The sequence below is a fragment of the Hippocampus guttulatus genome, chromosome 23, assembly GCF_054856545.1.
Source record: "Hippocampus guttulatus isolate MCC_2025c chromosome 23, RoL_Hgut_1.0, whole genome shotgun sequence".
Classification (NCBI taxonomy): Eukaryota; Metazoa; Chordata; class Actinopteri; order Syngnathiformes; family Syngnathidae; genus Hippocampus; species Hippocampus guttulatus.
This window is the reverse complement of record NC_141283.1, coordinates 2,000,598-2,012,637: the sequence shown is the minus strand read 5'-3', so window position 1 is coordinate 2,012,637 and position 12,040 is coordinate 2,000,598. Positions and strand designations below refer to the sequence as shown.

At 43.5% G+C, this 12,040-nt stretch overlaps 1 protein-coding gene across 2 annotated transcripts; it reads left to right on the top strand.

Moving 5' to 3' along the window:
- The first annotated feature begins 6,211 nt into the window (after nucleotides 1-6,211).
- On the top strand, nucleotides 6,212-12,039 carry LOC147185658 (NAD(P)H oxidoreductase RTN4IP1, mitochondrial-like). Of its 2 annotated transcripts, none has more exons than XM_086103979.1 (9): nucleotides 6,212-6,828; nucleotides 6,909-7,060; nucleotides 7,608-7,676; nucleotides 7,757-7,881; nucleotides 8,036-8,084; nucleotides 8,177-8,313; nucleotides 8,667-8,820; nucleotides 10,033-10,128; nucleotides 11,404-12,039. In XM_086103979.1, the coding sequence occupies exons 1-9, from the start codon at nucleotides 6,552-6,554 to the stop codon at nucleotides 11,575-11,577; spliced, it is 1,233 nt and encodes a 410-aa protein (XP_085960105.1). In that variant the 5' UTR covers nucleotides 6,212-6,551; the 3' UTR covers nucleotides 11,578-12,039. The 2 variants fall into 2 exon arrangements, with proteins under 2 accessions (XP_085960105.1, XP_085960104.1); XM_086103978.1 differs by having other exon boundaries at nucleotides 6,216-6,828; nucleotides 8,637-8,820.
- Nucleotide 12,040: the final 1 nt, after the last annotated feature.

Genomic DNA, 12,040 nt, shown 5'->3' with positions numbered 1-12,040 from the left:
TATCTGTCATTTGTATTATGCCACAATACAAAGCTCAAACTCTGAAAATAAATTCAATTTAACAAAACACACGCACACAAATCTTCAGCAACATCAAACCCCATTTATACCTGCCATGCATGTTTAATAAAAGACGATTTGATACGGCTCTGCATAAATCTCCATTGCAGTTCATCGATTCAAGGACGGTACACTTTAAAATGTAACAATTCAGTTCTATTAATCCAAACAGATTTTCAGATTCAAATTGTTTTTTCCCTACAACCCTAATACATACACTGTATGTTAAAAGCATCTATTTGTCTTAATCCTGCCCCCTGGTTCCAGGTGGTCTCCCAGAACACCACAGTCGCCAGCACAGGAATGACTTCCACCTCCAACAGCAGCATGCCCACCATGGCCACAGACATGTACAGCGGTTCGACCAATTCCACCCCCTCCCCCACCGGAACAGGCCTCTCGCTGCACACCTCCGCCTGTTCCTCCGCCCTGCTCCTCATCCTCGTCGGGGCAGCCTCTTTTTTGCAGAGCCTTTCTTGAAAGCTGCCCATTCCCAAAGAACCCACCTGCTCCGGCTGGACCCCCCCCCCCCCCCCCACCACCACCATCATCACAACCCTGCACCAGACTAACAGAACTGGACACCTCTAAGTAATATTCCTAATCGAAATGTGTAATCAAGAAATGGGCGGGTGGAACTTCCGGCAGGTTGGTGTGGGCTGATTCCCTCAGGCCCCCTTTTTTTGCACGACATGAAAAAAATGCACCTGGCTTCTCTTTGGCTTTTCCATTGCCACACTGAAGATGCTCTCCGCTGCACTTAATGTCACGTGTTAAAATTGTGGACCACTTGGTTTATTCTGTGGCTTCAACCCCACCAGGCTATAAATACTGCAATGGCTTTTGGCTCTAAAGTGTAAGAGTATATCTAGTATTTAATAACTGCATGAGCCAAATGAGTTGGTTCCCCTTTTGATTTGGCGCCTCCATCTTTATCTTTAAAATGTCGGTTGTATGTAGCAATTACTCTGATGCAGGCCTCGTCCTTCTCGCCTTGTCATTTTTAAGAGTTGTGGTCTTTGTAAAATTAACCCCCCTCACACACACCACTCCTTTTCCAGGCTGACCCAGGAAATGACTGACCACATGGGTGGGGTTAATGTTTGATTCCCCTTTAAAAGCTTATTTTTTTGTACAAAATAAAATGTCCTGTGTATGAGTTTGATTTATGAATTATGTACAATAAATTGTTGAAAAAGAACAAGGTTTCACTTTTCTGCCCCATTGTCAAATAATTCTTGACCTGCAATTGGCTGGCAAATAGTCCAGGATTGTACATTGCCTCTTACCCAAAATCTGCTGCAGGCACTGAGGATCAGTCATAATGAACAATGATGGTTGGGTGGACGACTGCTTTGAGTCCCGATGATGGGAACCATTTCACAAATGCCCCAGCCCTCCATGCTATTGAATTCGTCAGTTATTTGCACATAATGATGGCCGCCACAGCTGCTTTCATAGGCTGTGGAGCTGTCTCGGCCATCACGAAAGTGGCTGCCAGGCAGTCTAGACTGGCAGCTGGTGGACTGTAAAGCCAGAGATGGACTTGGCATTCCATGAAAGCACCACTGATCTCTTTTGGACCAGAGCCAGAGTGCATCCAACAATTGCTATGGTATTTTGGGAATACAGGCATAGCCTAAACAAATTAGCACGGGCCTTGTCCGTGTCCAACTTTATGACGACCTTCATTGTGTCACAGCAGAAACAAATCTGTTTTGTCATTGAGTCTGAAGGTTAAACGTGCTTGTAAAAGATTGGAAGAGAATTTAAAGAACTTCAAGGTACCAAAAATTCCGTTGTCGTGTGTTTAACACTAAAACATGTGATTTGCTTGTGTATGTACATTTAAAAAAAAAAAAAAAGGACCAAAGTGAAAGGAAACATGCGGTGTTAAACAGTTATTAGATCCCCGGATGTCATTATCACAAAAAACTGTTGGGTCAACATAATTTTTTTATTTTTAACCCAGCCGCAGGATTATTTTTGCACCAATCCAGGTCCTGAAGTAACAAAGCACCCTCAGACCATCACACTATCACCATCATGTTTGACTGTGATCATGATTTTCCTTTCATTGAATGGAGTCCTAGTTTTACACCAGAAGTAACGAGCCACGCAACTTCCAAAAAGTCCACCTTTTAATTCGTCAATTCACAGATTATTTTTCCAAAGATACTGCAGATCATCAAGATGATTTTTAGAAAATGTGAGCTGAGCCTCCTTTGTCGCGCACTTGCGGACACTCTCATCATTGGCACACCATGATGGCCTCTGAAAACTGACAACTTCAAACTAGTCAGTGCGAGGCCCTGCTAACAAACATAACTGAACTCTCGATTATTTTTGGAAACAAAGTTGTGGAATACATTTCCATTTACATTTTTTAAATGTAAAACAGTCTTAGTGCAAATGTGCATTTCTCTGCTTTCCCACACATAGACACGTAATTAAAATGAAATTAAGAATGCCTATAAAAATTGCCCTTTCTTTTAATAACTCGATAGAAGTTGACAGAGTCAGCACGTTAAAACATGTCAGATGTGGTATAGTGGACTGTGATGGCAGAGCGAGGTGTGTGGTGCTCGGAAATGCCTCAGCACCAGTAAAGCCGTCCGTCATGACTCATTATCCCACCCTTTTGTCTGTCAATCCTCTGTGCACTATTCACCTCTGCACAACACCGCCAGTCTATTAAACATCCTTTTTCTGGATCCTTCCTATTTCAACTGTTAGCTCTGCGTTGTTCTCCAAAAAAAAAAAGGAAAAAAAAAGTGGCATCCCAAAGTTGTTAATGTACTGTCCAGGAGTTGTCCTGTTTGAGTGAAAATGTATTTTTCCCATTTCCTGATCTAAATTCTGAAAGCATTAATTGATGGTCGGATATTTGCCTGAAGAATTTTCTTGCGGCAAGTCCTCCAGGTCCTGGAGTACTATAGCAGCCCCAAACCATTACACTTTCACCATCAGATGATGATTTTTTAAAGTTTTGGTTTATTCAAGCCAAGGACCAAGAAAGCAAGCAGTATTCCTTTAAAAACATGCCGTCGTTTGAACTCGAGTTGAAAGCGGACCTCACGAGGTGGTCGGCAAAATACTTGGTCAATTAGGGTTGACCACGAAAGCAGCAACAATCACATGAAGCATTTCACGGAAAACCTCTGTAGGCTGACGCAGCATATTGATGCATTTCCTGTTAGACAATCAGTTCAGTTTCCTTTTTGTTCTGCTTCCCCCTGAGATGACTACCACTTGTCATAATCTTATATCCTCATTGACCAGTGTGACTAACAGAGTCATCCCTCGTGACGTGATGCGCAACACACCCAAAAAAACTCTTTAATCATTGAGTGACACGATGAATTATTCAGGCTGTTGCCATGGTAATAAAGACAATGTCAACACGCGTGTCCACATGTAAACTTCAGTCTCCTTATACCTGCAAAGGTGTGAAAAGGGATCTAGGAGACTATTTAAACATGTCACAGTTTATAAATGTGGGCAGTACTGGAGTTGTCGTTTCAAACTTCACCGATATTTGTAAATCAAGACTACGGCAACTATTTCCCTATTTCTAATGAAATTAAATTTCTAATTCCATATGGTCCAAACCGGAATTTATCATTCGTTGGATTTCTAGAATTTTATCTGCAGACTTCAGGTACAAGTTTGCTCGTGAGGCTCGTGAATAATTCAGATCGCAGTGTCACATGTCTGAGGTGACTCATAATTACCAAATGTAAAGATAAGTGTCTGATTTCCCCAGAGGAGTTCACGCTGTATCACAAAACTATTCCAAGTTAAGACATGTGAAAACACCGCGACAGGCATGCCAGGTTGTGTGTTTTAAAGAAGTTGACCTACTTGTCATCATTTAAATGTCCACCCCAGCAGACCCAAATTCTTTCAAATGCCTTCATGCTCCCGTGATATCACATATGTTGACTGTGGCCATTCACACACATTTAAATCCTTGCAAACCAAATAATTCGCACATTTGCAAGGCCACCGTCCCGTGGCAAACAACAACCACCATCACTTTCTTTGAAACGAGAGTCTACCGAGCTTAAAAAGAGGGGCTTTCGGGATCATTGGTACAGTAAACGAGAGGTGAGGCTAGGATAAGGACAGTTGAATGCTCTTTCCTGCCAGATGGCCACCTGCGCTTCCTTTTTGGCCCTGCGAGTTGCTGTACCGACGACAGCTTAAGTGGATCAGCTCCAATATAAGTTGTTTAGTTTGGTTTCAGTCGTCACAAGTGGCTCGACAATCAGACGGCAATTAGTTTGCTCATTTGCCGGCTTCGGTTTCAGGGATTCCAATCTGGGGTTGCCGTGGAAACCAAACAAAGGAAACGACCAGTCATGGAAAGTTGCTTATAATGGCCCTTGTCAAGTCACTGTGAATTTATGATTTTTCTTTGTTTTTGTTTGTTTCTTTTTGCCTCTTCCTCTGTCAATAGTGAACACAAACAACACATGAAGGGTTTCATAGAAATATTGAATGAATATTGACTCTGCCATGAGTGACGCTCTCCCTTTTGTGGGCTTTGTTTGGCCTGTTTAACACGTCAGGAGTGAGCTCAAAGAGCTAACCTGATTTCATAAGCAAATCAGGTTGGGTCCCCGATTTAGAGCACCGATGTCCCTCTTGCTGTCCATGGCAACCAAACTGAAGGGACCGCAGAGAGCGACAGCATAACTAGGACACCCACCTCCCCCTTTTGGCCCCCACTTTCGCAGAACTCTTCCATCCCTTTCTAACCTTTAGGAAGGACACCTGATGCTGTGCAGTAGCACCTGTTTGTTGCATGGCAATAACCTCCGCTCGCGTGGGGGTTGCGCTGAAAGAAAGCCACATGAGAAGGCAGTGCCTTACAGTGCACATGAATAATACTGTACACAATGACTGGCCATCTGCTTGATGCACCACCCTTTTTTTTGGTCTGAACTGCATTCAGCTGTCGACAACACCCAAACATAAAAAAAAAGCATAGTCCATACTATTTATGAAACATGGAGTGTTCCTCACACATAAAAAAAATCAACAAAAGGAGGAAGTGCACTTTAAATTCCAAGGAGAGCACTTTTAAACATATATTCTGTATGAAATAAAGCCAATAACAGAAACTCAATCAAAACGCTGTGCTCAAAGTTGTTGCTAAAATGGTCTTATCTCATTTGCAGCTTGACTCACTGCCCACCTGCCCAACACAGCCTCTGCTCCTTCCACCACTTCGACAGCAGGCACTGACATTTCTATCACGGATGTGGCTCATTTTCACTGTCTGCACATCTAACGTGAAATGTAGGGCAAATGTAGTTGGGCTTTGAATAAAGTCTGCCTTAAATAAACTGCAAAGATTAAGAAGTACACCACACAGTACAGTATAATAGTGCTTCATTTCAACCAGTCGGCTTAATGCTCCAACCTGACAAAGAGGTTGCTTTCGCATTGCACTGTCAGTAAAGCAGGATTCTATTTATGTGAACATCAGTCAGGGGTAATAATTCATTAGGCAGGCCCACTGTAATGAGCCTGTGCAGACAAAGCACCCTGTTTCCAATGCGTCCTCTTTCCCCTGGGAGCTGTGATCATAATGACAGCACTGTGTCTTGCTTGGTTTCGTGCTGAATCGACTCATTAGAATAACCAGATAATGATTGGTCAATTAGTGCCCTCTCCTGTCTTTCTCTATTTTTCGTTTAGGGTCGTGTATGCTTCGGGATATGACATGTGTACTGTAAACGGGAATATTGAATTTTTATTTTCATTCCATTTTAATGTCATTGCTTTATTAAAAATGTCAAATTTTTTAGGTTATTGTGCACTTTTACGTATTTTTTACTTTTTTTGTACTGTTTTGTATGAATCCAATACATTGAATAGATGTTATTGAGTGGTGGTGACGTCATTAATCGGAATATTCGCATCAACTAATATAATAAATTAAGATTGTGATGCAGCCAGATGATAGCGGGAACACTCTTGTGTTAGGTGTTGGGTTATTTATTTAGTAACACAGTTACTCTCGCTAGCACAAAAATTTAAAATTTAAATTGTTGTGTTTTTGTCTCATCTGTGACGGAAGGAAAACCAGTACCCAGTGGTGGTGACGTCAGGACAAACTTCGCGACCCCATTGGTCAGAATACTAGCATCGAGAAACGTGATTCGCTGCTGCTGGAAGGTGAAAGGTTAGGTGTCTTGTAGCCACCTAGCTAGCAAAAACAATGTTTCGATGTTTGTTTTTACCACGTTTACTCCCGCTATAGCGTAATTTCACACTCGTTCTAGCAGTTCAATTATACCCGGTTAATTTTTGACCATATAAAACAATTGTCTTGACGTTCTTTCTCACTTTGAAGGGAGGACTTTATGCTACTGGATCGCAAACTGGCCCGTGTCTTCCTCCAGGCAGGCTTATGTGTCAAAAACTGACCTTGTAGCTACTGTCAGTTGAAGGACGGTTTTAAGGTTCTGTCCTTAGCAATGGCACACGCCAGGCTGCTCCCCTTATTCAGAATCGCAACTGCAATTTCGACCCAAACGCGAGCCGCCTGGGGTGGACGGTGCTTCCGAAAACATGTCAGCACTTCAGCTTCGCGAGCGCAGAGCTGCATGTCTGCCTGGGTCATCGACCAGTTTGGCACGAACGAAATGCTCAGGTACTCTGAAGACATCCCAGTGCCCACGATCACTTCGTCCAGCCAGGTGATGATCCAAGTGCACGCTGCCAGTCTCAACCCTTTGGATGTGTCCATGAGAGGTAAGCGGTCAGTTCACTACAAAGCACGTAGACAGCAGTCTGACATCTTGTTAAGCATCACATGACTTTCTTAATTTCAGCCGGGTATGGAGCTAAGTTGCTCAAGCTACGAAATGACCCATTTTCCACAATGGACGATGGTAGTGGTTTTCCTCTGATCCTGGGTCGAGATGTGTCTGGTGTTGTCGTGGACTGCGGATCTGAGGTTGCACACTTTGTTCCAGGAGATGAGGTACATGGTGGTTTCCACTGACTAGGCATTTGACTTTTGGATGCTTCAAATGTGCACGAGTAATAAAATATACAGTGGAACCTCTTTGCTTGAACAAAATCAGCGACAGGATGCTGTTGGACCTCCAATTTCTTCCATCAGTTGATCTTCTATATTGTACCACTCATTTGGATCATAGTTTGACTTTGAGTGAAAAGTTGCAATCCTGGGCTAAATTTTTTTGTGGGGGATGAAGAACGTTATGAAAGGATAGACTTGGTCAAAAATACCATGTTACGTTTTATGATAATATTCCACTCATCAATAATGTAGAATGTGATAATATCATTTTGTGCGTGGATTAGCATCCCTGTGCGGGGAGTAATTCACTTATGAGTATTCCATGCGAAGCGAATGTACAATACAATTATGCGCAAATGTTCTTTCTGTAATCTTGTTACGTCATCGTAGAATTATTTCTATGGATGACTAATGAACTCTCAGTGTAAACTGATGAATGATATTTAAAGGTACAGCGGTTTGAAATTTCAAAGCGATTGTGCTTCAGGTTTGGGCTGCTGTTCCTCCGTGGAAACAAGGCAGTCTGGCAGAATTTGTCAATCTGACCGAGTTTGAGGTGAGTGCTTGGCTGCGCGTTATTTTCAAGTGATTCCGCTAGCCCTTGAGAATGCACTGACGTTTGATGATCTCTTAAAGGTGTCCCACAAGCCGAAATGTTTGAGTCACATGGAGGCGGCATCCATCCCCTACGTAGCCAGCACTGCGCTGTCTGCACTCGTTAATGCGGGTGGTCTTTGCAGAGACAGCTCCTTGAATAAAAGGCAAGCTCAACTCAGTCGAACAGTGTGAAAGTCCAGAATTGCTGCTTTTAATCATGTTTTAAAAACGAAATCAACTTGTCATTGAATGCCAAGTTCTCATTTGCTCACATTTCTTTCACCAGTCACCATTGAACATGTTTTTTTTTTCTTTTAGAGTTTTGATTACTGGAGGCTCAGGAGGCGTTGGGACGTTTGCAATTCAGGTGAAACGTCACAAGTTCCGATTCTGGGCTTTTTTTTTTGTGTGTGTGTGTCTGTGATGATTTCAGTGTTTTCTTTCCTTCTGTGCTGACAGTTGGCAAAGGCCTGGGGTGCCCACGTTACAGTCACTTGCTCTCAGAATGCCGAGGGCCTCGTCAGAGGGCTCGGAGCGGACGAGGTGGTGGACTACACTGCAGAAGATGCGGCGGACCGCCTCGAAATGATGGAGAGGTGCATGACATTGCTCTGATTGCGGGGGGGAAAAAGAAAAGCAAATGCTATTAACTATTGAATAGCATTGCAAATAGTAGCATAGTGTTCCTATTTAAGTGCCTTAATGTACCCTGCTGACATCTCGCAGTCAACCGCATGCGCCACTTTCCCCCCTAGTTTTTCTAGTTTCCACGGATACCAAGGCTTAAGGCCAGAGTGCACAATGAGTCAAGCCCGGTTGAAGCTTTGAAGATGAAACAAATGAGCATCGTCGTGGCAATTTTTTTCCCAGCATAGTAAATTCAAAAGAAACCTCTCATGTTATTATCTCGCATTGCCAGATTTGACGTGATTTTGGATGGCGTGGGCAGGGACACTGAGGAGTGGGCGGTGGGTTTGCTCAAACCCTGGTCTGGGGCGAAGTACGTCACGCTGGTAACCCCTTTGCTCTTCAAAACGGATTCTCTCGGCCTGGTGGATGGACTCGTTGACGCCGGATCCAACCTGGGCACCAAAGTCATTCAGGTAGCATTTTCAGATAACAAAAAAACGAATCCAAACTCTTAATCGAAGCCAAACGTTTCACCGGATCCTGACATGAAACTTTGTTGGACGGATGGTGACTTAGAACTGTCTTAAGTCCACTTCCGTTATTCAGTACTGGTCTAGCGGAGTATATGAGGAAGCAACAGTCGGAAGTGGGGGGGTTAGTGTGTGGGTGGCGAGCATGCGCCTAGTGCTGAAGCAGCAGTATGCTGTTTGTGCAGATTGCAGCCAAATGTTAACCCAACCCCCCCCCCCCACCCCCCCTCCGACCCCTCCACCCCACCCCCTCCCAGCAAATAGCAGTGTTTGTGTGTTTCTTGCCAAGCCTCCCGGCCCCTTTTGTCCATGGCAGGAACCAGCTGGACAGTTCAGAGGGCCTTAGCCACAGTGGTCACACCCTCACTTCACAGCTCCTCTCATAAGAGCAACATCGCAGCTCAGCTGAGCCCTCTACTGTCACCTATTGGAAGCACTCGAATCAAATAGACAGCGTGAAAAAAAAATATAGCTATTTTTTACACACTATAATGTATTATAATGTAAGATAATGATTTTCGATGCCTGGGGGGCATGTTCTACCCCCAGACCCAAAGTTTGGGAAAGGCTTGGATAAAGGAACTGCTAACCAGAGCCTGAATGTCATCAGCATGGAATGTTTACAATATATATTGCTAAACCAAAAAAAATGGGCCTTAAATTGAACCTTGGGGTTCTCCATACATAACAATGAAATTCCACAGATAAACTACACAAATGTTTGCATGAATTAGCATTCAAAGAAGAACTTTAAGAGGACAAAATGCATCAGTATATACAATATGTCACTGTTTGGAGATGATTTTTTATGAACAACAGTCTCAGGTACACACAGGAGCCTCTTCATCTAGTGCTTTATTACTCCAGTTGAGTTCACCACGTTGAATTGTCAGAGGGATATTGACCACTCTGAATAGAAGGCCACATTGTGTGTGTGGGGATGCTGTCCAGGATCGGCCCAGAAATACACCGGCCGCTCTGGAAACATATCCTCCTGAAATTGCTGATGAGCACCCTGCCCCTGATTATTATATTTCTATCTCTTTGTTCATATTCTTCGTGTCTATTTAATCTCTTTATGCTAGTGTCGCTAGTGTAGTGTGTATGCTACACCTTGACTTTTCATTACTGCCTTCACTTTGTTCCCCTTTCCAGAATATAATATCAAATGGCATCTTCTACCGCTGGGGGTTCTACGCTCCAGATGGGCCCGCCCTGGATGAGGTCAGCACGCTGGTAGATACCGGGAAGGTACTGTATTGCTTCACAAACGATTTGAAACATCAACCAAAGCATCCAATTCAAATCGGAATTGAGCATCGTAATGCAGATCAGAGATAAAACAAGGATTCCATACATTCCCGATCTCCCAGCAGCTTTGTTTCGGAGTGCGCTTGACATTCATTCCTGCTGTGCTGGTGGGTTGGCGTCCGATGGAATCAGGCGCTGGGAGAAGCTGAATGGATTTTTACACAGTGCTGAGCAACTATTCGTACAGGCCTTTTGTCCTGGGGGCTTAAAACAAGCAGCTGATTTAGACCAGTGGTGGGAAGCTATGGATACACCCACACCCACACACACTCCCAAAGTGCCGCTATCAGTCAGAAGTGTTTCCAGCGTGACACGGCCGCTCTCGCCATTCATTGTTAATAACGAGAGATGCTGACCAGAATAACAGGCCGGACCTGCTCAGGATTGTCCAGCCTCATCACATTCTATACTCCCCCCCTCACATTTCCCACATTGGAAGCCGGGGAATTCTGACAATTTGTTCATGTAGACTAAATACAAAATGTGGAATTCTGGAAATTATAATCGTTTCTTTTTCGAGCAGCCGCTGTTTAAATGATTCGTAGATTGTCTGATTGAAAAACGCTATTTAGATGCCTTTTCAACTATGCAAATTAAAATAAACACCACACCTGATATCGACACAGCTTTTTTTTTCTCTCTCGTGAAAAACTATATCCTGTTTGGCCAGTTTGTAACTGTAATAACCTTTCCTACGACTTTTTACAATATGAGATTCCCCCTAATCTTTATATTATAATAATAATAATAGATTTTATTTATAAGCGCCTTTCAAGACACCCAAGGACACTTTACAATAACAAAAAACACAAAACAATACGGGTTGAGCAGCGGCAGCCAAAACGCGCCAGCGTTCACTCAACCCGAAAGTCAGAAAGAAACAAGGGAGGGACAGGGGGAGAAAAAACCCCCCACGCTCGAACTACCCTTCTACTCAAAAGTTGTGCTGATCTCAAATCCAGTGGGATGCTTCACTGCCATCTTCCGGGATCTGTTAATTTCATGCACCGTGTAACCTGATCACATGATAAGCCGTCCACTGTAGTAAACACTGTCCCTGAAAGGGTTCATTCAAAATTATGATTTACGTTATAATCCGTAACATTGCTTGTCAAGAGTTATGAACTTTGAAATGTCTGCATAAGATGAATGTAATCATCGTTCGGACTCGCTCAACCGCTTCCTGTGTTTTCTCCGCCATGCTTGTGAGGACAGATCTTGCCAGTGGTGGAGGCCCAGTTCGCATTCAGCCAGGTCCCTCAGGCTTTCCATAAGTTGGAGTGCGGCCACGCCAGAGGCAAGACGGTCGTCAGCGTGACCGAGGAGCAAGATGGGGAGGAGCAAGACATGCGCCAGAACGCGGCGCAGGAAACGGTAACGCAAAGCTAGCTCCAGCGCAGAGAGAACGAAGCCGTGCCGATTCTTCTCCGTACAACCTCACGTTGCAAACGCCAAAGAGACGAGATACATTTTGAAAAATGGAACCCTCAACACTATGGAACCCTCAACACTTCTTGAAGACTGTATATAACAAGATGCCTGAAAGAGTGCTTTCCTATAATGATGACGTTGCTTTGGTTACCAAGACCAGAGCCTCTAAAAAGATAATGCAATGGTGTCATGGCATAGGCTCACTTCAGCATTGAGTGTGAAAAAGCAAACATCCTGTGTTGACAATTTTTGAGGGCACTCACAATTTCTTTCTTTAGGTCACTATAAACATCTATTTGGAGGCTCTAAATTATTATTCCTAAAGTGCATGCTTATTATTGTTCTGTAAAAAGTATTTTCGTAGTGATTTTGTTGTGTCATCATGCGGGCTCAATTAAATTAAAAGTCCATACAAGGTGAG

Excerpts from the sequence above, each read along its gene's own strand:
- LOC147185658 (XM_086103978.1), top strand. The coding sequence starts at position 6,552 with ATGGCACACGCCAGGCTGCTCCCCTTATTCAGAATCGCAACTGCAATT. Across the intron at positions 7,061-7,607 it reads ACTTTGTTCCAGGAGATGAG|GTTTGGGCTGCTGTTCCTCC; the intron begins GTACATGGTGGT and ends ATTGTGCTTCAG. Across the intron at positions 8,314-8,636 it reads CGCCTCGAAATGATGGAGAG|ATTTGACGTGATTTTGGATG; the intron begins GTGCATGACATT and ends TCGCATTGCCAG.